The sequence below is a fragment of the Arachis hypogaea genome, chromosome 15 (genome assembly GCF_003086295.3).
Source record: "Arachis hypogaea cultivar Tifrunner chromosome 15, arahy.Tifrunner.gnm2.J5K5, whole genome shotgun sequence".
In the NCBI taxonomy this organism is placed as follows: domain Eukaryota; kingdom Viridiplantae; phylum Streptophyta; class Magnoliopsida; order Fabales; family Fabaceae; genus Arachis; species Arachis hypogaea.
Window position 1 is genome coordinate 157,981,744 of NC_092050.1, and position 26,837 is coordinate 158,008,580.

The following is a 26,837-nucleotide window of genomic DNA, read 5'->3' on the forward strand; positions in this document are numbered from 1 at the left end:
ATAGATCAAACAAGGAAAGAACATGGACAAATTAGTCCTTAAAAAAAAGTTAATAGGACATCGTAACCACTGACAAAATTTAAAATGTACAGATCGATCCTAAACAATAGCAGGGATACCTCTGGTTGAGGGACTGATTGTGATAGGGGAAGCTGCTCCAAGGGTTCTGTGTTTGCATCAGTCTTCTTAGCTTTTTTCTTTTTTGGTTTCCAGTTTGGGTTGCTTGGTGCTCCCTTACATGTCTTGTAGTTGTGGCCTTTCTCATTGCACTTGCTGCATGTCACTTGAAAGCTTCTCTTAAGCTTGTCACCCTGAATATGAGCCTCAGCAGGATCCTTGTTGCGATTGTGTACTTTAGGCCTCCCAATAGGTCGCTTGATGGGTGGTGGAGCAGGCCTCAGCTGGTCAGTGGTTACCCAAAATTCCTCACTTGGAACTGGTTTTATGCAATGTGCATATGTTTTGTGAATAGATTCCATACATAACCAGGGATGCACATAATCATCTACCTGGTCATGCCTCTTTCTAATTGCAGCAATACCGTGAATGCATGGCATGCCTAAATCAAAACCACATACCATATTACCTATCATTATATTAGATCAGTCCTAAAATCATTCAGAACATATTATATAGCAATATATTACATCATCACTAAAAGCATTCAAAACATATATATTACCTAGCATTATATTAGATCAGCCCTGAAATCATTCAAAACATATTACCTAGCATTATAGTAGATCAGCCTTAAAGAAAATCACTCAAAATTAAAGATATACCGGTCAGTTGCCAAACATTGCATGAACAAGTGTGTTTGATCAAATCCACATCTACTTTGGTTTGCTTTCTGCTAACTTGAAATCTCTTTCGTTCGTTATCTCCCACCCATTCGGCAATCCACCTGCTGCTGGGTTTTATCAGCCTCTGCAACCTTTTCTCCTGAACGGGTGCAAGCTTTCCACTATGGTGCTCTAACAGCCTAATATGCTTGGTCATTCTCCGCATTAGGTAGCACCTAATTTCCTCACACATAGTCAAAACTGGCTTCATTCTGTACTTAACGACTTTTGAATTAAATACCTCGCACATGTTGTTAGTTAGGTTATCCACCTTGGGGCCATGACTGAAGAAAGCCTTAACCCAAGTGGCTAGTTCAAACCTCATCAGATACTCCCATGCTGCCTTATTCACCCCCTTCAGCTTCTCTATGGTCTCTTTGAACTCTGGTTCAGTGGTGCACCTAGCACAGTCCCAAACGATGTCTCTAATGTGCATATCTTTGAACCTATTTATGAAGTTTTTCCACATGTGCATCACACAGTTCCGATGATGTGCTCTCGGCATTACCTCCTTTAAGGCTGGTAGCAGACCCTGCCAACACATAATATTGCATACACATATATGCAGCAGTTTAAATTGCATTCAGTAATTTACAATAACTTCAATTACAAACACATATTTGCAGTATTCAAAATATCATTCACACCTATGCACTAATATCCATTGCAAACACATATATGCACTAAATTCCATTTCAAACACATACATGCAGTGATTTAATATCCTACACCAATATGCAGAAATTTAATGTCTACCACATACATGCATTATATTAATATCCTACACTAATATACAGTAATTTAACATGATACACTAATATGCAGTAATATAGAAGTCTGACCTTTTGTTGGTCGGACATAAAGTTCCAACCAAATTGATGTGCATCACCCAGATCTTCCTGAAGCAGTGTGAGGAACCATTTCCAGGATTCCTTCGTCTCCGATCTTGCAACTCCATATGCTACTACGTAGAATTGGTTATTGGCATCCTGTGCCACTGCTGACAGTAGTTGGCCTCCATGATATGTCTTCAAAAATGCTCCATCTAGATGGATGAAAGGCCTACACCCAGACTTAAAGCCTTGCTTACAACCCTCAAAGGAGATATATATTTTGTCAAAGACAGGTAGGGATTGAGGGATTGGGATCACATCAACTCTTGCAGTCGATCCCGGATTACTCTTAATGATCTCCATGGCATAGTCCCTAAGCTTCCCATACTGTTCCTTTTCATTTCCCATAATCCTCTCTTTGGCCTCTTTCACTGCCCTGTAGACCATCTTCGGATGCAACACTAGATTAAAGTCTTCTCTAAGAAACTCAATTGCCTCATTAGTAGTCATATGAGGTTAACTAGCCATTCTCTTCTCCACTTTCTTGCTGACCCAGTGTTGATCAGCTGCATTGCTGCCCAGGTCTCTAGCACATGTATGCTCTGCCTTGTAAGTCTTTACCTGATAACATAACAATGTTTTGTTGTAGGATAGATGTGCTAGCCATGGACATTCTTCACCTCTGCAGCCAACCCTCACCCTTTCTTTATCATTTTTGATCCACAGCAGTTCCCTCCCTTCAGAAATAAACATGTCTTTTACCACTTCTTTGAACCCATCAATTGTTGCAAACTTTGTTCCTATCTCGAACCTACCCTCCCCGAACCCATACTCTTCATTGAAAACTGGAAACTCATGCTTTTCTCCCTCATCCTCTGAAGACACTGGTGTGTGGAGTTCCTCTGATGCATACTCATAAATCAGATCATCATCATCTGAAACCTCCTCACTCACATAGAGTCCAATTGGAGGCAGATCCCTGGGTTGCACATTAGGAACAGGTTCTTCAGCATCTACAGCAGGCCTACTTCTTTGTTGATTTGCATTAGGCCCATTCCTTCTGGGCTTCGGAGCAGGCCTGGTCTTTTTGGGCTTTTCTCTTGGCCCAGTTTCTTTGGGCTTGGCTGTTCCTCTGGTCTTCACAGTAGGCCCATCACCTTTGGCAGCACTACCCCTTGCACTCCTTACTCTACCTCTGTTTTTAACTCCACTTGACTCTGCCCCTGTCCCTTCTTTCACACTGCTATTTGTCTTTGGCAGAACCTTCTCCTTTCCTTTCACACTTCTTTTTTTCCTCATCCTATCATCGTCTTCATCAATACTGGAACAGTCCTCATCCGAAACAGTCTCTGAGTCACTCGGAGGAGGTTTATACATTTCATCCTCCTCACTTTCTTGCCCATCAGCTTCTGTGGATGGTGATGGTTGGAGCTTTCTCATGATGCTGTCCACATCAATTGGGTCATCAAACTCTTCCACCCCTGCTTCTGCCGCAGTAGCTTCATCCACTATCTTTGGCTCATCAACTGGATGGTCGAAGTAAATGTAGAATTCATCCGTCGTTGAATTCTTCATCTTATTCTCTCGGAGTTCATTGATGCCTGCATCTCCTCTCAGAATGTGCAGTCCACCCTCAAGATCACTGCTAGTTGGGTCAAACCAATATACTGTCCTATATGATGCATACCCCAAACCCTTGAACAATGTCACCAAATCCCCAAAATTCACAAAGTCTAAGTCCATCTTCGGAAATTTTTCAACTTTCCCACCAATATACCCAAGAGTTCCACTGGGATTTCTAGCAAAACGGCCTCCGTGGTGAAAAACAGGTACCACATACATATCATCCATCTGCATTGTCCACAGGTAGATAAACCAGAGATTAAACTCTACCTAATCAAAATTTCTAAATCAGTTAACTTCACATACATTTTCCTCATTCTTTTACCCCAAAAAAAAAAAAAAAAATCTGCAGTCCCCCCATAACCCAACCCCATGCATTCTCAGTTAAACAACACACAAACTCTTCATTATCACCCTTACCTCTGTAGATGATGGCAGCTTCCTCTCCACGCAAAGCTTGCCGTAACCTTCAACACCAACCACCTCGACTGACCACACCACCGCTTTCAACTGTAGGAAGTCGTTCTTTTTTTGGAGGGAGAAGGGCGTTTCTATTCTGGTAGGGTTTTCTGTAATATATGGAGTAAGGGTTGGGTGCTATGGGGAATGCGAAGCTTCAAATATGGGGGATGGTGGCAACGGCGTCGTTTGGCACTTCAGGGACTAATTTGTCCACTTAAATTTCGTCCCAATCCACCTCAGCGAGCGTAACGGCCAAGTCATTCAGTGCCCCTCCATGTCAGCTGGGTCCGTTGCCGTTTTTGGCCCAAAACGGACGGAAGGGTATAATTGTCTCCCATTTTGAAACGTGGGGGATCGAAATGTATTTTCCAATCTTGAGGGACGAAAATGTCCCCGTTTTAAAAGGTCAGGGACCTATTTGTCTTTTAGTCTATTTTATATAATACAATATTTATAAAAGAAGATTAAAAATTTAGAGTTATTAAATTTAGGAATTTAGAAATTAAAAAAAAAATTGAATTAGAGTTCTTTTTATATTTTTTAATGTTAAAAATTGATTAAAGATATTATTGTTTATTTAAAATAATTATTTAATCCTTTTTCTTGAATCGATTTAAATTGGCCTTTTAAAATAATTTTAATGTAATTAGTCCTTCTTAATAATTATTTATTATTAGTGGTCCTTTGGATTAATTTTTTCATTAAGTAATTATAGCTCTTGTAAATTGTGGGAGTGGATTCTCTCTATTGAAAAAAAAAAAATGAATGGTGTCAAGTGTTTAATCTAATCATTCATTATATAACTTATTAATAAAAATATATCTTCACAAGAAAAACATTGTAATATAAATAACCTATATTTTTTTTAAAAATAAATAAATTCAAAATATATTTATAATATATTCTCTAAAATATTTTAATATAACATTCATTAAAATATAATATATAGTATAAATAATCTATCTCTTCGTGCATTGTGCGGATGTCACTCAAATTTTACTAAATTATCATCTAACAGGTATTAACTATAAACTTCACAAAAAACAACAGTACGTGAAATCCCACCAACAATTAATAAGCACTAGCGTGCAATTTGCTGTTCTTATAAAGAAAAAGAAAATATATTTTCCATTTTTAGAAAAAAATACCATGTGGATAAACATAGGAGTTAGTTAAAAGTTTGTATAAGAGTAATACTTGCAAAATAAAGTGAGACGAATAACAGATTTTTTGCTCCAACTCCTTAATAAAAGCAAAAAGTAAAAAATAAAAGATAAATACTAATACTTCACACAAATTATTCCCATCTACATATTCAGAAGCATTTCAGAGTCATATATGTGATAGATATGTTATAGTTATAGACTAATAATTTCACATATAAACTGCCCTACACTATTGTGTTAAGCAACTACTATTACTATATAGTATATACAATAATATTCCTCCTGGTTTAGTAATTTATCATGGCATCCCCATATGCAACTCAATCTCTTCTCTCGATTCTGTTCATCATTCTAACAACCTTCCTTCACTTCAGTTTATGCATGGCAAAAGGGCAAAACATGACATGAGAAAGAAAGGAATGCACTCCTCAGCTTCAAGCATGGACTCTCAGACCCTTCTAACAGGCTCTCATAATGGTCTAATGAAAAGGACTGCTGCAGATGGCTAGGAGTTCGCTGCGACAACATCACCGGCCTAGTCGTGGGACTCAATCTCAGCACCCTGCTCAACTTGCCTTACATGGAGTTGAGTGGTGAGATTAGTCCTTCCTTGCTTGAACTAGAATCTTTGATGAGCCTGGACTTGAGTTTGAACTATTTTGTTCATACTCAAATATCAAGCTTCTTTGGCTCAATGAAGGGACTAAGATACTTGGACCTTAGCTTAAGTGGATTCATGGGACTAATCCCTTATCAGCTAGGAAATCTTTCAAACCTGCAGCATCTTAATCTTGGATACAACTAGGCTCTTCAAGTTGGTAACCTTAATTGGATTTCAACCCTTTCTTCATTACAATACCTTGATTTGAGTAGTACAGACCTACATAAAGAACTTGATTGGATTCAAGTTTTTGGTGCACTTCCTTCCCTTTCCGAATTGCACTTGGAGAATTGTTAAATTGATAACTTAGCACCATCAAAAGGGAAAGCCAACTTCACAAATCTCCAAGTGCTTGATCTTTCAAACAACAATCTCAATCAAGGGATCCTTTCATGGATTTCTAATTTGAGCTGAACTCTTGTGCAGCTCGATTTGCGCAGTAACTTTCTTCAGGGTGAAGTCCATGAGATGCTATCAAGAATTCAGAACTTGCAGAGCCTTGTCTTACAAGGAAACCAACTAAGTGGGGAACTTCCAGATTCATTAGGCAAGCTTGAGCATCTTGAAGTCTTGGATCTCAGTAACAACACCATCACAGGTCCTACTCCAGCATCATTGGCGAATTTATCATCCTTGAGGACGTTAAATCTCGGTCACAACCGACTCAATGGGACAAAAACTAGCATTGGTGATGTTGAGGCCATTTTCATTTGTTAGGAATAAAATAGCATATGTAAATTATGATGTATGTGGATAAAAACTTTTCAGTATTTATATATTGTTGATTATAGAGTATGATGATTATGTTGAAACAAACAAGTAGTGGTTCTACAAGAGAAGTATCCGTCTAATTAAATAACCGATTAATGTCAGGTTTCTCTTTAAAATTTGGATGTGGAAGGACTGGTTTGTGAAGTCAAACAAAAACTAAAAGCATATGGTAATTTGTGATTGATGAACATATTTTTAAAGTAGTTTTCTTGAATCATTTTGGTTTCTATTTTCAGTTTTAAGCAAATCATATTGCCTTGAAAAAATGTATCTTGGGTTCTATTTTTAGTGTTGATATTTCTTTCAAAATATATTTAACTAGCTTCAGTTCTTAAGTGGTGTGTATATATAATTATATATATATATATATCATATCAATTAGTTAAAAGTATAAAATCAAACTCAAATTTCAAAAGTGGAAAAGCAAGTCTCTCTACAACTTGGACTAGGTTGATTCAGTCAACATGAGACTGAGTCAGTCTTTTAAACAAGGACAAAAGTAGGCAAAACACCATTCAGTTTTAAGTGTGTGGGAGCCAGGGACGGATTTACTCTTTAAGTAGTGGAGGCAAGTTCCTTGACTCTGAGATTTAAAAAACTTTTAGTAGTTCTGAATAATAAAAGTTAGAGTAAAGTATATTTTTTGTTCCTAAAGTTTGACAGAAGTTTCAAAGATACTCTTAAGTTTTATTTTGTTTCAATTTTGTCTAGAAGTTTTTGATTTGCATCAAATATACCCTTAACAGCTAATTTTTCAAAAAATTTAAGACCAACGATTTTATAAGAACAACTCTCAATATAAGCAAATCAAGCATAATCTTCATATATTATTGTTAGATTGGTCTTAAATATTTTTAAAATTGAGCTGTTGATGGTATATTTGATACAAATAAAAAACTTCTGGGACAAAATTGAAACAAAATAAAACTTAGGGATATTTTTAAAATTTTTGCCAAACTTCAGGGACAAAAAGTATACTTTATCCTAAAGATTAGTTGCCCCCACTATAATATTAGTTTTGAACCCACTTCTCCCCTTTTCTCAATTTTTTTTTTCTGCTCCAAAGTTACTACCACCACTCCATCAATAATGCTTTAAGCCTCTTATAACAAAAGGATGAACCCACTTCTCCCCTTTTCTCAATTTTTTTTTTTGCTCCAAAGTTACTACCACCACTCCATTAATAATGCGTTAAGTCTCTTATAACAAAAGGAAGTATTTCGAATTCGAAGTAGAGAGCCTTACAGCAGATCCAGGATAGCCTCTTATAACAAAAGGAAGTATTTCGAATTCGAAGTAGAGAGCCTTACAGCAGATCCAGGATAACGACAAAAAATTTTAAATTATCATCTGAATGAGAGAGATAAAGTTAGATGTGCATATTATCATATTATGTATATTTTGCCCATTGTCAAAATTTCCTAGATCCAGGAGCTATGAATTATGTTATTTTATTTTACTTTTTTAATCCATAACTAATCTCTACAATCTACATGAAACAATTTTAATCATTATAAAGAAATTGAATCCAAAACCTTATTCAAGTGGAGAACTATTGTTTTAAAGAACTTGAATCCAAAACCTTATTCAAAGAAAGATGAACATGTATATATACAGTGGACAAGGGTAGCATAACTTACCAAACCAGCCATTAAGACCAGCGGTATAATTTTCATTTTTTCTGTTGACTCTACCATACCATTCGCCTAAAAATGGGTTGCAAACTTTATTTAAAGAAATAAGATGGTAAAATCATTCAAGGATTATTCTTAACAATCATTCCAGCCATGATAATAATAATAAAATGATGATGGCAAATAATATTAGAAAGTAAAAACCATCTTTGTATCATAAAAAACATAAGCATATAGAACAAAGGAAGAGCTTATAACTTGCAGTGAAGATTAGTGTGTATTATGTTCAACAAACATGAAGCCCTCTCTACTACAGTAAGGTAGCTGTGATCAAATCAAGTTTCAAAGAAAAAATGATTAACATTAAACAAAAGCATTGCTACCATTTCAATGACATGATTTTATGCTTTCAACCCAAGCAACAGGCCAACAATTCCATTGACTAATCAACTTTAAAACTCCTGCTTCATTGACTGCTAGAAACACTTTACATTTACAAAAAAATATGACTCTCAGTTTTATCTATCACAGCTGTGATCAATCAGAACCTTAACTGCTTGGACCAGCTTCATCATTACTCTTGGAGCAACAACCCCCATCACTGTGATCGTGGGCATGTTTATCGGAGTTATCTGGATTGTCATCTTCATCACTGTCATCCTCATCAAATGACTTCTCTTTGTGAAAGATACAGCACTTCTTGGAGCTCTTCTTCTGCATAAACTCATTGTCTACCGTGCCCTCTTTCCATGTGACCTTCTTCTTGCGACTTAATGGAAGGAAAAGGACTTCTGGTTGCTGCTGTTCTTGTTGTGAGGAAGAGGATGATGGATCAGAGCTTCCAATGGTTATGGTAGTGGTGGCAGTGGCAGTGACAGAAGGGGAAGACATGGCTGAAGGCCTGGTGGCAGTCATGCGTCGTCTATCCATGATTAGCAAAATTGGATGTCTCTAATTAATGGCTTAAGCAAATGCAATGCTGAGAAAGTTTCCAAAATGGATAAATGCACAACCTACAAAACATATCACCAATAAATTAATGTTAATAAGCAAAAATCAGAGTAAATAAGCCAAAAAGGAACACAAAGTGTCATTTTTTCAGTCAGATGAGAGACTGGGGTTTTTGAAAATCAAAGACATCCAACAACCTCTTTCAGTAGCAACGCAAGTGTCATTTTAAAATCCAACCAGGATATTTAGACATTCAAGTTATACATACATCCGATCATATGATTTCTAACATTGCTCAAGAGAAATGATAAAATATTTGCAAAGCAACACTCATACAAAGCATTCACAAACTAAATCAATATGGAGGTATAATCCATCCATATGATGTTCAAAGAAAGAAACTGGATGAGAAGCACTGTCTATTTTTTCATTTTCAAAGTTCAAGTTCAACTCTTATACATATATTTAAAAGAAATAAAAAAATGTCTATCACATTTATGGGACCTGTAAACAAACATGTTATTAATTCAAGTTTTGCTATAAAAGTTGAAATACCCAACACATTCGCTTTAAAATGCATAAAAGATAATTCCACAAATCACAGACATGTTAAGCATGCCAGGTTTGAATTAAATCAGAAAATCAATTAAAGAAATTATGAAATCATGAGATACCCTAACAATGATCCCCCAAACCAAATTGTCCTGACCATAAAGGGATATTATATTAGAAAATCGAAAAGAAAAACTTTTTATCCTAACCAAAGGATCGCATAACCCTAAATTTAAAATCATAAGTAGAACTGTGTCCATTTCTTCTACGCATCGAACAATTTTGCACGAAATGAAACAGAAGCAATGATGTATTATTGCAAAAGGCCCAGAAATTAAAAGAAAAATAAATAAGAACCGAAAACAAAAGAACCTTGAGAATTCGCAGCACTAACTTTGAAGAGGAGATAGGGTTTTTCCAAGAATGATCAGCGTCAGAAAGGGGCGAGGGACGCGATTCTCTGTGTAAAGCGATGTTCGAAGGAAAGCTTTCTTACAACAATTTGAGTTCCTTTTTTCCCAAACAGCAAATATAATTGTTCGTTGTTTTTTAATTTTTGGGTAAAATATTATTTTAGTGGAGTGAATCTTAATTTGATTTTTAATATTTTAAAAATTTTAACTCAATTGCAAAATTGTTTAAATATTCTACTTCAATTCCTAAAAAATTTTAAGCGAGTTTAATATTATTCTATTAATAAATTTGATATAAATAATTTACCTATATAAAAATTGATAATATTTGATTTCAACACGTAAATAAAATTAATCCATTAATAACTATTAGTATAAATATTTTTTTTTTATTTTGAAGAGTTAATAATTAATGATTAAAATTTAAAGTTTTGTACAAAAAAAAATTAAGAAGAAAAAAATTTTCGTTATATTTTTTAACAAATAAAAAAGATATGACTTAATTAATAATTAATAATATTATTAATGTTCAGGTCACTTGTTTTGATAACTATTATGCTCAAATTTAATCATAAGACAATATTAAATTTGTTTAAATTTTTTTGGGATAGAAATAAGACTTTTGAAATATTAGAGATCAAATTAGAATTTGACTTAAATTAGGGGTGTTTAAATTTAAACCGATTCAAATTAAACCGTTCATCAGATCCAATCCAAACCAAAAATAGATTAAAACCGTACTAATTCGGATTTGATTGGATTCTATTTTTTGCAAACCGCTGGATTGGATCGGATTTTGGATCTATTTTTTATAACTGATCCAATCCAATCCAAACCGCACGATGTGCTATAATATTATTATTTTATTATTATATTTACAATTATACTTATAACATGTTCAATTTGTTATACATTTTTCTATTATTCATGTATTATTATTTAATAAATATTTTATGTTCAAAATATTATTTATTTATTTATTTTAACTAACCTATAAATTTATTTCTATTGTTATGTTATCGTTGGTTTTTTAAAATATTGTTAAGACTTGTTATGTCATTGTTAGTTGTTTAAAATTTGATGTTGAGACTTGTTATATGTATTTAATTTTTTTATTTAAAAAACTACAAATTCAAACCGATCCAAACCGCTTGTAATCGGATCGGATCGGATCGGATTTCCAAAAAAATTTATCAAATCTTAACCGCACCGCATATAAATTTAACGTTTGGATCGAATGACTTTTTTTCTTAAAACCGAACCGAACTGTCCGCGAACACCCTTAACCTAAACATTGGAAACTAAAATAATTTTTTTTTTATTTTTCATTATATCTCTTAACCCAACAAATTAAAAACTAATTTCTCGAGAATTGGAGTCTTATTCAAGGGTCAAAATAGTACTTTATTTTAGATGGAATGGGCCATGACCCGTTTAATTTTTTTAGTTAAACCATTTTGCGGAGTCCATACAAAAAAAGAGTTGCGGAATAAATTAATAATAAAAAAAAAAAGAGAAAAAGTTCGACAATTCTGTGTGTCACTCGCGAGAACACACAGCTTCCTTGCTTTTGATTTTGAGCGACGTTCGCATCTCCCAGCTACCGCGCGCGCCTCGTCGGTCACCGGTTTCCGGTCGCATCACGTCAGGTCGACGGTGGCGTCTTTCCGGTCTTCGGTTGCTGCTTGACGGCTCACACCGTTGCACCTACTTCGTTCTTCCACGTGCGTTTGCTTTCGTTTCTTTCTCAACGTTTTTGTTATTCGTTTTCTTCTCCGTACTTACTCTAGCTCTTTTTATTCCTAATTTCTGTTTCTGAATGCTGTATAGTTGTTAGTGGTTAGTGTTTAGTTGTGACTAATGACTTATCAATTTGCGTTGTGGAAATTCGTTTATCGACTTTGTACTTAAATTTGAGCTAGATGATTTTGGTTCAATTTCAGTTTGGTTTTATATATCTGTGATTTTCCAGTGAGGACTAGTTTTAACAAACTTCTGCTTGGAAATTCTGATTGCTTTGCACAATTGCACCAAAAAGATGGAATCAGCTGAATTTTACATGATAGTTCAAACTTCAAACCAAGTGGTTGATAGTCTTATATTAATATAAAAAAGAAGTGTTTAAAAGTAGCATTTCTGTTACTCTGCTTGTTTCAAATCCTTGTTTGCTTTCACTAACCTGGCTGTAATTAGTTTCTGCAGATGAAGATATTGATGTTGTTGTGTAGGCAAATATAATACCTAAGCAATGTTTGAAGGCTTGGTTCAGCAGTTGCTCTTGGGTTACCTTGGTCGATATTTCAAAGATATCCAGAAAGAGCAGCTGAAGATTAGACTTGGTACGTAACACACTTTAAGTGCTTCTTTGGTAATAATCTTGCATAATGTCTAATACTGCACCTTTTTGGGAACATGATAGCATGACATGAATTTATATTTTTTGAGCTGAGCTTGGTGCTCCTTGTAATGGTGTTGGGTTAGGGTTGATTTTGTTTCTCTGATTTAGTCCATTAAACCATAAATTATGGGTTTTAACTTTTACTTGTAAATGCTAGAAAGCTCATTCACACTTGATAATATAGTTTACATTGATACTCTTCCTGCTGCCACTTATTCTTGCGGAAATGGATTTGATTGAACATTTGGACTTGTGGTGAAGATAAAGTGCCATCCATGTTGTCCTCTTATATTAAATGCATCATATGGTCCTCAAATGTCAAATTATAAAATGACCAATTTTATGTCAAAAAAGGACATAAAAAAACCAATTGAATGTCAAAAATTAATAATGAAGGGCCAGACTGATGTCATGACCTATTTATTGGTGGAAGAGATGAGGATGAAACAGGTATTGCTTGTATGTTTGAAGGACTTAAACGTGTGTGTGAACTTATTTTTGTATCTGTGAGTATGTTTAACTGAAGGTTGTTTGTGGACTGATTTTAAAGTTGAATGTTTGTTATCATTTAGAGGTGGTACTACTAGAGAATGTGGAGCTAATACTTGAAGCATTTGATTATCTCCAGCTTCCGTTTGCACTAAAGCAAGGTGCAGTGATCTTATCCTTCTATATACATTTTAATGACTTTTTCCGTTTTACCATTATTCCGTACTATTCTTTCCCCCCTTGATACATTGGTTGATTAGAAAAATTCATGGATGATGGAAGGTATGTGCAAAGGTGCTCCTATTTTCTTTAACCTAATGGAGGTTGTAATTTTTGGCTAGGTCGAGTTGGGAGGTTAAGCATCAAAATTCCTTGGAAAAAGCCCTGGGATCCTATTATAATTATTTTAGAGGATGTCTTTGTTTCTGCATCCCAGAGAGATGATCAAGAGGTACGTCTTAATTCTTTCACTTTGAGTACAGTCATCTGTTTCATAAACTTTCACGACTGTATTAGATGCTTTGTAACAATTATTTATATGTCCATAGAATAATTACTTAATGAGTTAATGAAAATAACAAACTAACAAAGACAAGGAAATTTTAGATATCAAGTCATACATTCACACTAGACCTATTTAGCATCCACACATTACATCAAAGGAATTAGGTGTCAGTCATCTGTATGGTGTAAAGCACATGGTCTCTTCAGAGGACTTCCCTCTCACATGTTGAGAGATTGGAAATCCGCAGTTCACAAATGTTTTGATTTTCTTTGTATTCTTAGTTGGGAGGATATCTTTTCCTCCACTTTGCATCTTTTCTTCCGTAACAATTTAATTTTGAGGTGATAGTGGGGTGCTGAAGCTGTCGAGAAAAGAGAATTTGCTGGCAAAAAGGCTAAGCTAGCAGCAGCAGAGTTGGAAAAGTTATCCAGACGTGTGAGTGGTAAGTCCTTTGTTTTCAATTTGAAGTCCTACCCATTAAAGTTCCTTTTAGTGATTTTGTTTATAGTTGGGTTCTACAATCTCCCCAATTTGCAGTTTTTTAGTCCCTATTGCATTTGTCCTAATTTTTGAAAGAAAAGGATTGATTAGCTTTGTTGCATCTTTTAACTTTACTAAAGAAGATATAAAATTTGGAGTTTGAGCTTTTGGACTTGTCATTTGTGTTAATTCATTCGTATTTTATTTTAATTTTGTATTTTTTAAATCCATTTGATGTTTGACTGAAATACTCATAAAATTGGTTTGTTAATAACTTAATAGCTTTATCTTCTGCAGGTAGCAATGCCGGCCAATCATTCATTTCTCACATCACTGCAAAGGTAGAATTATTTTATATTGATATTGTTGTTTCTTATGCTTATTTCTTGATGTCAATCCGATCAAAACATGTCAGTCATATGTTGCGGAAACTTGATTAAATAAAGAGCTAAAGGCTAGTGGAGCCAACATGAATTAAAACTCTTGGCTTCTTGGTTAAATAGCCTTTGATACCATCATGTCAATGGTTGTCACACCAATGTTTATGTGGTCAGTTGCTGGTCTAGGAATGGGTTTTCAGATGGTAAAAAATCCACTTGTTACATGGGGTGTGTGTGTGTGTGTAAGTTTCTTCATCTATTTTTAACTTCTCTTTGCTTTCCCTTTATTAAGAATAATTAAAATAATGAAGAAACAAAAAGAAAGTGGTAATATCATACCTGGTACCAATGAGCTTTATCATGATTTGTGATACGATATGACCCCTGATGCTTTATCCTTTTTCATCAGGTTCTTGACAGCATTCAAGTAGACATTAGGAATTTTCATGTTTTATACAGTGATATGCAGAATGACATGGTAAGTTTATCTTCATGCCAATTGCCATACCTTTTTCCCCTTCAAATGGACCCAACACAAACCCACAGATTTGGTGGTGGTTTTTGGATAATAAATCCAATTGGCTTTTTCTTTTCTCATAATTTTACTGTATTTTTGCAGGGGCATGTTATGTTTGGTTTGAAGTTCTCTAATTTGACCATGAAGCAAAATGTTGCTGGGTGATGCTCTCTCACTTTCATCTTGCTTACTAGTGAATCTCTCTCTGTGCCTGTTCACACTTTTGTTTTTTTTGTTTTTTTGGGGAAAAAGGGGGGGGGGGTATACATAAAATAGAGTTCGATTAGATTCCTTATAGTCTCCGAAAAAAAGTGGCATCATAACCTTGTTTGTAAATTTTGTCTTCATTTATAGCTACATGATAGGACAGGAAACACATTTTTTTTTTTTGGGGGGGGGGGGGGGGCGGCGCTGGTGCTTATTTTGGCCTTCTCATTGTTCAGTTAACTGGTGTTTGTTAATATTGCATTTTAACCTAAATTTCACTGACAATAACAATATTAATTTTCCCACCAAAACCATTTAGGCATTTTATAATCAACCTCCACTAAAGTTAAAAAATTTAACTAATTTGTATTGTTCTGTTGATGCTGTTGTGCAAATTTTTTAATATGGCAGTTTATATGTTGACCAATATTTGACTTATTTTATTCTCCATTTTTCAGGTCTTATAATGCAAGGGTGAGGGTGGGCCAAGAGCATAAAATCGTAGAGATTAAAGGACTGGAATTTTATTCCAGTATATTTCATGGTTCAATGGAATTGGTAACTGTGAATTGGATGAGTAACTCCCACTTAGCAACTAATATAAGATCTGAAGGGGAATATTATAATTCTATATTGGCTCCTTGTGATGTAACCATAACTCTTTCGGTATGGATATCTTAATAGAACTCTTAATTTTAATATTTATCTTTTATCTTAATTATAGTTATGCCTTCTCTGTATAAAAAAGTACCTGTTACATTTTTTCTAGACACTATTTCTCGTTAAGTTGTTATAGATTGCAGACACCATAGCTCTCCTTCCTTTTTATTTGCTACACATTTCCATGAATTGCTTGGTAAATGTGTACTGTATTTTCTTCATTTTGTTTTGGCCCTGCTTAATTACTTGGGTTTAGATTTATGAAACATGATTTAGTGCAAGATTCCATTTCAGTTCTATTTAATGACTATTAATATGTTGAATAGGATTTCTTCTTATTTAATTTTGGTTCTCTGTTCTTTCTTCCAGGCTAACAGATCACATAGGCCTGATGATGATGCACCACAGTATTCTGTCAGTGCTGAAATGAGTGGTTTGGTTGGTACCCTTTCTTGTGGTGTTTGGAGTTTGCTAATTAAGTCATTTGTTAAATTGTTCCTGCCTATCTCTCTGATACCATACATCTTTTTTTATGTCTTTCTAATATTGTTTATATTTATCAGGTTGTATCCTTAGATGAGTGTCAGTTGCAACAGATGTTTATCGTGTGGGATTATGTTTGCATTTGTAGGTTAAGAGAAAAGTAAGTTCACTGCTCAAAGCCTGCAATTATTGTGGTAGCACTGTTAAAGCAGTTCCCTTGCAACAAACCTTTGCGTGATGTATAAATTATTAGCCCCATCTGAAGTGAAATAATTGTGAGGAAGAAACTTACAAAATGAAACCTGCATTATTCATTAAATAAGGAAGCAGAGGTTTTTGAACTATCAAACTCATCATCTTATTATTATTCTTCTTTAGCAATTTATTTTTAGCAGAAGAATCATGGATCACACATGAAAGAAGGTTCTTAACTTAATAGTTCTCCCCTCTTCTAAGAGCCTGTCAAATTAGCCTATTTCAGTGGGTTAAAAACAAACCAGTGGAAGCGAAGATGCTTTTGGTCATTGGCTTCTTAGTAATTTGTATTTATATAAAATATAAACTCAATCTTAAAATTGAATTAACAATTGGTTGGTGTATCTTGTATGTTATAAGGTGTAAGGATCTTGATGTCCAGTAGTTCCACCAATCAGACAATTCTATTATGTACCCCCAGCTAAAATCTGATGACCCATTTTAGCATTGGTCAGGAGACAGATACCCTAATCGTACTAGTATTCTAGCTGAGTTAGAGCTTACGCTTGGGTGAATTGTCAAAACTCTTGTATCAGCTTTCCTAGCAGTTTAATATGCAAGTAAGCTGTGTAATTTATTTTGTTCTTTTCTCTACCATCATTGCTAAGCAGTCTAAAATCACTTTATAGGAGTTATTTGTTTTTGCTTGTTGTAGCATCTTGACTTGTATTCAAAATCTTATAATTTCCATCATTATGGTGAGTTTGGCTGTAAATGTAAATCTCATCCATGAAAACTTCTCCCCCCATTTTTTAACCTCATACCAAACTCACCTTTAGTACAATCGTTACTCATATTAAAGTATAAACAACAACAACAACAACAACAAAGTCTTATCTCACTAGGTGAGGTCGGCTATATAGATCAAACAACACTGTTGTGTCCTATCATGTATCATGTTTACAGTGTGACCATATACATGTCTTCTTTGACCACCTCGTGTACGGTCTTCTTGGGTCTAACTCTTCCTTTCGCCACCTAATATCATCCATTTGATCCACCCTCCATGCTGGGTGCTTTGCTGATCTTCTCCCTACATGTCCATCCTACCTGAGATGAGATTCTACTTCTTTTCAGCATTAGGCGCTACTCCAACTTCCCCCCTTATACTGTTGTTTCTTTGTCTGTACATACGCGTTTGGTCCTCATATTAAAGTATACTATTAGGTTTTTTAATTATTTTTTCATATTATGTAGGTATGGCCGCTTTCGTCCTTGGCACTGTCCTCTACCAAGAAAATCTAAGGGTTGGCAAATATTTTGGTGGCACTATGCACAAGAATCAGTCCTTTCAGATGTACGCAAGAAACAAAAGAAAACATCATGGAGATACCTTGGGGATAGATTGTGAGTTCATGCAATGATTATTTTACTTAATAAAGTATTAGATAATTTTGTTTTTCTCTCTCTTTCGACGATACTCAATGCATGCTTGACTTTTTCAGTGGTGTTGTGGTTTTTGAGAAATGGCTTCTTTTTGTGATTCCACACACTTGACATCCTTATGTTGATAGTGAGGTAGCACCTAAGACCTATAGAGAGTGTTTGGTTGGTGGATAATCTCCCTTGTCAGCAAGAGCTGATCTAAGTCTAGGATACGCGAAACACTGATTAAAGATGTGGAATAATGCATCTACAAAACGTCAGTTAATAGAAAATGCAAACACAATTATCATCATCAAGGTTGAAAGTGATTGTCTTTAGGGAATGAGTTAGGAATTCAAATATGGTTTGCAAGTAAACAATCTAGACAGATCAGCACTACCTTTTACTTATATTTGTGTTAGAGGATGACAAAACAGTGCATCCAAATTGGCCATTCTTCTTTTTTGCTCTCCGATGCACATGAAAATCACATATCTTTCATGTTTGCATTTATTCTTACTTTTTTTATCTGTTATTTGCTTCTTTTGTTCGATTTGAGAAAAAGATTTTATATTTGATTTCCTTTTGAGGTTCTTCCTTATGCAGTTTCTCGTTGACAGTCACCTACCTTGTTTGATAAATCCTTGTTTCCTGTACACAGAAGCTACCGTCGGAAATATATTAACTTGTACAAGATTAAGTTGGATTTTCTTCAACAACAACAGGTGCTCCCCTCTCTCTCTCTCTCTCTCTCTCTCTCTCTCTCTCTCTCTCTCTCTCTCTCTCTCTCTCTCTCAAACATATTTGATCCGTATGTATGTGAAAGATATAACTATTCAATGATTTGCATTTTTGTTTTCAAGAAATACAGTTATTGTGGATTGTTAGTTCTATTCTTCCCCATTGATGATTAGATTTGTGTTTATTAGCCAGTTGATGAAGATGTGCTCCAAGATTTGGAAGAAATGGAGAAAGAATCAGATTTGGATGATATTCTGAATTATCGATCTGCTGCAGAATATGCTATGCGGGTAAGTGTGCTAAAGGTCATTTGATGGATACTTAATTTTTGCTTGTTTGGTGTTGTATTCTTTATTTGATTGGCATGTTTTGGGCAATATTGATGCTACGCACGTCCTTAATGTGATTTATCCTTGTGTGGTTGATTCTTACGGCTAGTGTTTCTCTGTTCTTTCAGGAATTACTTTCAGGGTGTTCTGCTCCTAACAATGGGAGGATGCACATTGATATTCCTACAGAAAAGTCGTCCATAGATGACCATGCAGTCAAATCACGGGGATGGTTGAATTGGTTATCTCGTGGTATGCTTGGTGCTGGTGGAACTGATGATTCCAGTCAATTTTCAGGAGTTGTGTCATTTGATGTTGAGGTGCTGGTGCTTAATTATTTATTAAATTAAATTGTAACCTTATATTGAGGAATGGTCTATTCTTGTGCTTGATTGGTTTGCCCTCATGATTAATTTGGATGTCACAAATGATATTTTGCTTTAATTTCCCATTTGGAATGCATCTTGGGAGAATGCAGTTTTGATTGTTTTGACTGCTATGATGTAATCATGACTTAAAATATAATGTAAAAATTCAGTCATGTGACTTATTGAGGTACATGGCCAAATTTTAACCACAAAGTGCTAATAGGTAGCGGTACCCTTGATTTGTATAGGACTTCTGTAGGAATCTTCAGTTATTTATGTAGAATGCCTTTTTCCCTTTTATTTATTTAATTATTTTTACTTTTTCCTCATTTCCAGGATATATCTGAGGCAACAGAATTTCATCCTGTAGTTTCATCCAGTCTTGACATTGCTACAAAGCATGAATTATGCACATTGGCATTGAAGATTGCAATTAATCAGATTTCTACAACCCTGCGTAGCAAGTATTGTGCTCTGTTCATACTCTTAAGAGCAGTCTTTTGCCTATTATACTAAGGATTGATTGATCCTTTATGTAGTTTGCCACTTACAGATATTTTTTCTCCATCAGAAGAGAAAAAAAATTGTCCGTAAGAGGGCATATTCTCAATTTCAAAGAAGCCGGTGATCTTGAATTCACTAAATTTGTTTCATTGAAATGATTGTTTGTGTAAAATGAATTAAAACGCCCATTAATAGTCAACTAATTATTCCATCTTTCTCTCATTATCTCTCTCTCATTTTTTCTAGGAGGTATGGTAAAGCAATTGCAGAAATAATTCTTGAAGGTGGGATTGTTGAGTCTAAGCTCTACAAAGAACATGGAGTTTTTTTATCCAAATTCAAGTTCGCGAAAGTAGTTCTTCCAAATAGCCAGGAAGTGATTGTACATATTAGAAGGGTTTGTATTTTGTAATTTTTTTTGTACAATTATTTGTGTATCAGCATGAGTTCTATTTACATGGTATTGTTTCTTTATTTGCAGCCTTTCATTGAAAATAATACATCAGATATTGACGATCATGCATGCAGCATTCAAGTAGATTTTTCATCTGATGGAGATACAGCCATGTCAGTAAAGGTATTGTTGATGCGCCTAGTGAGTCACTAAGAGTTGTTTTGTATTTGTGTAAGTATGCAAGTTAAAAGCAGAAATGTTCTCTTTGTTTTTTGTATTATGTTTATTTCTTCCATTTTATGTTCCAGGGAGTGCTTCAACAAATTCAAGTGATGTTTGATGGGAGCATCTTTTTGAATCTGCTGGAGTTTTATGATGTCTTTACAACTTTCAAATTTCATAATGAAAGGGTATGTGCCATGATTATTGATGTGCTAGCTAATCTTTTTGAATTGTTTTCCCTTAGTCTCCTGTTTAAGTTGTACTTATGTTCAGTCAATGAGATTTTAAATTCTTTTATGAAGGAATTTCATATAATGAGATTAGTACCTTTCAATGTTAATTTTGTTTTGTTTATTTTTATTTGAAGGCTTCACATGGCTATTTCCCTGATGTTCTTGTTATTTGTGGGGTGAATTCGGAATCAGTATCACTTTTGTTTTTACATTGTATAGTGTCTGATTTTTTATGACTGCATTGTTTGGTATCTTCGGTTAATGTTGGGTGTGTCCATAGAGGTTTAGATCTTTTTTTTCGTTGATTGGCTTTGTTGGTTTCGGGAGGAGGAAGGGTGCCAAATATTTGTGGTAGTGTGCTATCTGTGCTACTGTTTGGGGTATTCTGCTGCAGCATCTCCCGCATCTTCAATGAGAAACATCCAGACAAGCAAGCGTTGTGGGATAGTGTTAGATGTGTTGGTTTACTTGGTCAAGGTGCATGATCTGTTTAGAGGGGTATCTCTTTCAGAGATCCAGATATATTGGAAATTTTGCTCCTTTGATGTATTTTTTGTTTATCCTAATCTTTTGCATTGAAGATCACATCCTCCTTGCCTTTTGTAATATCTCTCTCCCTCCTTGTTAACAACATTTCTTCATTCATCAAAAAAGAAAAAGGTTGAATGTCAAAGTTGAAGGGTTTGATAATTTGTAATCATGGTTATGATTATGTTTCTATTCAAGTAGTCAATCCCTACTCTAGAGTTGGTTGCAGCATATAGGTTGCCAATTTTTCTGTAACTTCTGCTACATCTGGAATTGTAGTAATATGGAAACTTCTGATGACTTTTTCCACTAGCTGAGTTTGGGTACATGATTCACATGACACAATTGTGCACTATCCAATACTCTGAACAACATGGATGTCTTTAATATTTGGAAGGCAAATGTTCTGTCTTAGATGTTTCATTATAGTTGTATATGGAGGGTAATTGGGATAAAAGGTGTTAGATTTCTATTTTCTTTGTCCAACTGCAGGTGCTGTTGTCACTGAATGGAATGAAAAATGACAATGCTCGGCTCTTATCCAAAGCAGAGTAAGTTGTACTTTAGTTATTACTCAAACATAACTTCTATTGCAACTTGCAAGTGAGATCTCAAACCATAGCATAACAATTGGGTTTCATCTAATATGCAGATATGTTTTCGCGAACAATAAGAAAGTTATGTGGGAAATTACTATCTTTGATGTTTCTGTTAATATTCCGTGGAGGAATACAGCAGCAAAATATTGCAACTTGGTAACTCCATTATATTCCAAATTATAATTGATTTGTGTCCATTATTGTCTGAAGATGTGAATGTATAAATTAGTTTTGCTGGGAAACTAGAAGTTATGCCATTTTTTTCCCTTGCATTGTGTGGCTGTTGCTAGTCTCTGGAAATAGTTCTTTTGGCAAGCATTGGGAATGATCTTCAATTTTTTAGCATTGTTTGATAGGAATTAAGGTTTGCTATAAACTAGCTAAAATTTTAACATTCAAAATTTGTGGGATAAGATTATGTGGTTACCCTCTATTTGGTAAAGTGCATGATCTTTTAAGATGGTTTTCTTTTGGGTTTGTTTTGTTCACTCAATTAAATAAAAAAATAATAATAAAGCTTCACTCAACTAGAGCGTGCGAGAGAGAGAGAGAGAGAGAGAGAGATTTAAATGTCTGCCCTTTGCATTTCTATAGTTCACATTGGTTTCTAATCATTTTGTGCTGTTAATAATTCTAATTACTCTTATTTTACCACAGTTGATGAATTCAAGGTCTTTATGCTTGAAATCAACTGAGAATCTTGAATCGTTCTCTTCAAATGATGAGGACCACCAACCCTACTGTGTGAAGAGCTTTTTAAATTCGATATCTGCATCAGATATTTGTATAGGAATCCAACTTCAAGATTTGTACATTATTTTGATGTTAGACTCGATGATTTCCAGGTTGGGTCCTTAGTCCCAATAGCTTTATTGTTGATTTATATATTTGTTATATATCCTGAAGCTTGGATCATGCTAATTATGGGATTGTTTGTTGTTTCTATAGATCACTTTAATTGGTTCTGACCAGTCAGAAAAGGTTTCTATTCTACAGAAATTGAGTGCAACATTCTTCCTGGCATCTTGTGTAATCCCGGATGAATCCATTTTGAAACAGTTGGAGGTGATCAGCATGCTAGTGAAAATTAAGCTGATGTGAACATTCACTTGTCACATATACACCATTGCACACACAAATGGGATTATGATTCTCTTCTTTTTCCAGTAACATGAGAGTATCGTGTTATAAGACATAAATCTTGTTATTGTAGGACCTATGACTATTTGTGTTTGATTGATCAATTTTAATTGTTTTTTTTCTCACTACATTACAACTTTGATTTTGTCGGAAATGTGAGAGAATCCTAATCCCACATAAATGAATCTGCAACTAAATAGTAATTTTCCTTCCCCTCCCTTTTGTTATCACACACACCCCTCCCATCTCTGTGTCTGCGTGTTGATTCCTAATATTTCTGAATTTCAGGTCTATGTTTTCATAGCACCATTTAAAGCACACTTCTCTCCTTCCATATATGGTGCAATCTTAGAATTGATCACTTATCAAGGAACCTTGCATCTGAGCAGGGAATCTGAAACCTTGAACTGGCCTTATCCTCCTAATGTGCCTTCGGTTACGCCAAAATCTTCCACTTTGGAATATCCATTAGTTCAAAATTTGGCTCAGTTGATCTGGAAGTGGACTTTGAAAATAGTGGAGATAACAGCTCAGAGCTCTTGGTTTCCCTACAAGAAATAGACATGCGGTATCTTTTCAAAAATGTCTCTCTGTCCGTCTCTTCAGTTATGGACTATTATTGTTTACGTTATCATTTGATTGGCTTAAGTAATTGCAAGCTATCTTAATGTATGTAAATACTAAAACAGAGTTTATTGTTAGGACAAAACAGATTATTAATGTTCACTGAAACGAAATCTTTGTACTTTGCAGGTATGGTTCAATGGAATTTCAGGAGTTATTTCTTAGTATAAGATCTTTAATGGTCTCTATTTGTGAAAAGAAAGATGAAAAAGACAGCCTTTTGGTTCTTTCCTCTGGGAATTTATCTTCTCCTATTAGTGCAGTTGGAGAAGAGTCTGTTTCTGGACCAAGTAATGAATTTGATCAACATTCTGATGCAGCTTTATCTGGTGATGCATGTTTTGCAATGCATTATGAATCTCCTGGAACTGATTTACTTTGTCACAAGTGTATTATGTACCTAAATAATACTGACATCCACTGTTACCCACATATTGTGGGACTTTTTGTTGGATTCTTCAATATGTTGTCTTCCTATAATATCAATTTTGAGAACTCTGCTTGCAGTGATACTTCTGAGGTTTCAAACATTTTATCAACTCTTGGGTCACAGAAGTTTGGCTTCTCAAATTATTTCGAATTTGGTTCCTCTGATTCTGCATGCATTCCAGTGGATCATTTTCCATTTGTTACAATTCACAATACTGACTCTCTGCATAATCTAGAGAGTGCACTTATATATGCCATTCCTGAGTGGAGAAAATATTTTACTCTGAGGGACAAAAAAATTAGATGTTCCAAAATTAACATGAGAAGAAGGTCCAGATTTTCCCACTTTCACCCTCAAAGTCCAGACCCAATTCTGGATATCTAAAGGAATCTGGGATTGCGAGTATCTCTAACGTTATTTCTATAGAGCTGCATGTTTGGGAATACGAGTACATTTTCACGACTCATCATGCATTATTGGAACAATAATGGTACCTACATCTAAATCCTGTCTCTTATTTTGTGAAGAAAGCTTTGATATTTCGTCTTCTTTCGAAGGATTGGTTCTCACATCATCTTGGTGGGGCCGGAATTTCCAAGATTATCTATGGGGTCCCTGCTCAAATTTATCTCCTATTTTGAATGTGCGTGTCAGGAAAGGAAAGAACATATCTTCAACTATTGGGCTGGAAGTAAGTATTAGTGTTCAGCATGTGTACTGCATGTTACCCTCTGAGTATCTCTCCATCATCATTGGTTACTTTTCATTAGCTGAATGGGGTGGTGATTCAAGTGGTAGATCTCCTGTAGTGGAGCAGAGCGATGTATATGTTAAAAATGAAATGAGTATCACAGTAAAGTTTGAGGTCTTGGACTCTACTCTTATTTTTCCAGTGGAGAGTAATGAATACCAATATCTAAAGGTTGAAATGCGGCAGTTATATGGTAGTTTTATTGAGAATTCTGGTTTTGACAACATATTGAAGAGCATCCCTCCTGAATGTTTGTTCCTGTTCAGAAGCTTGCCAAGAGGATAATTGTGTAAATGTGTTTGCCCGTGATGTCTACCTATTATTTGTTTTGTGCAAGAATGATATGTATGGATCAGCAAATTGAACAAATACTGAGTTGTGTTAATACTTTAATTGCCTATAATGCTGATGTTGGGTTAGAATTCATATGTGAGCTAGTTGCAACAGCTCTTCATCTCCATATGTTTGAAACATAGCATTGTTATATTATTGTGAAGTAATCTTCTTATTTATACTTTTTTATTTTTTTGAATTATTCATAAGTATTATCCACTGACTTAAATTTTTGTCAACAGAAGTAATTTTTGGATGATGTTTGCCTATTGGTGTTTTGATAGTTCCACTGTTGAGATAATCAAATGTTTCATCAGATCTTCTGCAATTCCTAGATTTGAAGAGAAGTTTAAAGGCAACTGGTGCCATTTCAACAACTCCGGGTGCTTCAATGATGATATTGACAGAAATAAAATGTCACACTCAGTCTTTGTTGATAAGCTTCTGTCACAAAAAAGAAGATTCTGTTGAACTAATAGCTAAGGGTGATTTCCAATTTATTTGCTCTGCATCCTTGGTAAATGATTCACTGGTTTCGATAGATGTAGGTTTCTCCACCCTTGTGTTATACTCCCACACGATTCTATGTTAGCAAAATTCAGTTCAGCTCCTGTTCCACATTAGTACTTGAAATATTTTTTCTAAATCTTTGGACAGTCAGAATGAAGTCAGCCTCAGTCTTTCGTCTCTTGATGTTTGGCTTCATCTGTGTGAGTGGACTGAGGTTCTTAAATTCCTCAATCATTTGAGTGTAAGTTTGGACAAAAATGTTTCTACAGATGCAACACCAAGAGCTTGTCTTTCAATGCAGCTGATTCTGTAAAAATGACAGCAAGATGTGATGCTTCCAATTTCCTTGATTCCGACATTAACTCATCGCAGTTTACATCACAAGAAGCAGAGAATGTTGTTTTAATGATTGTTAAGTCGAACCTCATTTCAATTTCATTTCACATCCCTGTCTGGGTTAGTGAAGAACCTTGCATGGAATTTCAGCTTTCTGAAGGTCTCAAAGTGACACCTTTAAGTGCATCCTCTGATTTGGTTGAAGAGAAAGACGCAAAATTCCTGACAGTGACTTTGAACATGAATGGTTTTGAATTTTTCATGAGTAGCAGAGATTTCCATCTGAAGTCCAACATGGAAAAATTGAGCTGTTGTAATAATGACTTTGAGAATGGAAGATATACATCTTCGCCTCTTTTGATATCTTTCAGGTTCATGTGGAGGCTGTCTGTCAAGAACCAACAACAGGTCCATGATGGATCTCGATGCCTGCATTCTATTTATGGGGTGCCTATAAAATTCGACATTCCCAAATCTGGCTCTTCCAGTATTCTTGCTTGCGGCATTGCTTTCAAGTTTAATATGAGGAAAGTCTCTATTCTGCTAACAGATGGAAAGGTATCTTTCTTAATATAGTTTCTAGTCAACTTGTATGATTTTTTGTGGTTGGGTGGTAGGGGTGAGATGTGGTGCAATATGACATGCATGAGATGATCTTTTAAAAGGTACAAGATATGGGTGTTTATCATTGCGTTTATCAAACCATAAAATATATTTATACATTGTGACTGTCCTGTGTCCTTTGCATTTTTCTACTCCACATGGTGGACAGTTATTTGTTTATCAGTAAACAGCTTCCATGCTCGATCGTCGGGTGAAGTGTTGGATTTACTTACCTTAGTTGTGAGCATTTAGTTTACTCTTGAATCTCAAGAAGTTGGTCATGAAAATGATTCTGCAGTCCTATTAAACAGTGGTTGTAGTTTGATCTTTGCTGGGTTCATTCTATAATCAAAGGGTGAAGTCCACAACGGAGTAGTTTAAGCTGTGCCTGATACATGCTCTATTTTTACAGAGATCGAGAGAGAGAGATCTGAATCCTGTTATTGATCAAGCTGAAACAGTGAATACTTGTGTTTATGTATGATGCTGGTAGCTTGTCTTACAGGGCTCTCCTTAGGGATTCCTATTTCTTGCTTCCTACTCTT

General features: G+C 35.1%; 2 protein-coding genes across 4 annotated transcripts; one reads left to right on the top strand and one right to left on the bottom strand.

The window, feature by feature from the left end:
• Positions 1-8,226: 8,226 nt before the first annotated feature.
• LOC112751794 (uncharacterized) lies at positions 8,227-10,026 on the bottom strand. 2 transcript variants are annotated; one of them, XM_025801059.3, is made up of 2 exons: positions 9,890-10,026; positions 8,227-9,005 (listed from the first exon to the last, which is right to left on the bottom strand). In XM_025801059.3, exon 2 carries the CDS (start codon positions 8,920-8,922, stop codon positions 8,542-8,544), a length of 381 nt encoding a protein of 126 aa, XP_025656844.1. In that variant the 5' UTR covers positions 8,923-9,005; positions 9,890-10,026; the 3' UTR covers positions 8,227-8,541. The 2 variants fall into 2 exon arrangements, with proteins under 2 accessions (XP_025656844.1, XP_025656843.1); XM_025801058.3 differs by having other exon boundaries at positions 9,868-10,013.
• A 1,366-nt stretch (positions 10,027-11,392) lies between these two features.
• LOC112751795 (intermembrane lipid transfer protein VPS13) lies at positions 11,393-23,859 on the top strand. 2 transcript variants are annotated; one of them, XM_025801061.2, is made up of 25 exons: positions 11,393-11,632; positions 12,102-12,247; positions 12,879-12,956; positions 13,137-13,246; positions 13,649-13,742; positions 14,078-14,121; positions 14,570-14,638; positions 14,780-14,838; positions 15,343-15,550; positions 15,914-15,982; positions 16,108-16,187; positions 17,480-17,629; positions 18,309-18,372; positions 18,577-18,678; positions 18,846-19,037; positions 19,422-19,549; positions 19,836-19,986; positions 20,071-20,166; positions 20,292-20,393; positions 21,459-21,517; positions 21,619-21,721; positions 22,223-22,410; positions 22,514-22,630; positions 22,994-23,273; positions 23,459-23,859. In XM_025801061.2, the coding sequence occupies exons 2-23, from the start codon at positions 12,157-12,159 to the stop codon at positions 22,521-22,523; spliced, it is 2,247 nt and encodes a 748-aa protein (XP_025656846.1). In that variant the 5' UTR covers positions 11,393-11,632; positions 12,102-12,156; the 3' UTR covers positions 22,524-22,630; positions 22,994-23,273; positions 23,459-23,859. The 2 variants fall into 2 exon arrangements, with proteins under 2 accessions (XP_025656846.1, XP_025656845.1); XM_025801060.2 differs by having other exon boundaries at positions 11,424-11,632; positions 12,111-12,247.
• The last annotated feature ends 2,978 nt before the right edge of the window (positions 23,860-26,837 follow it).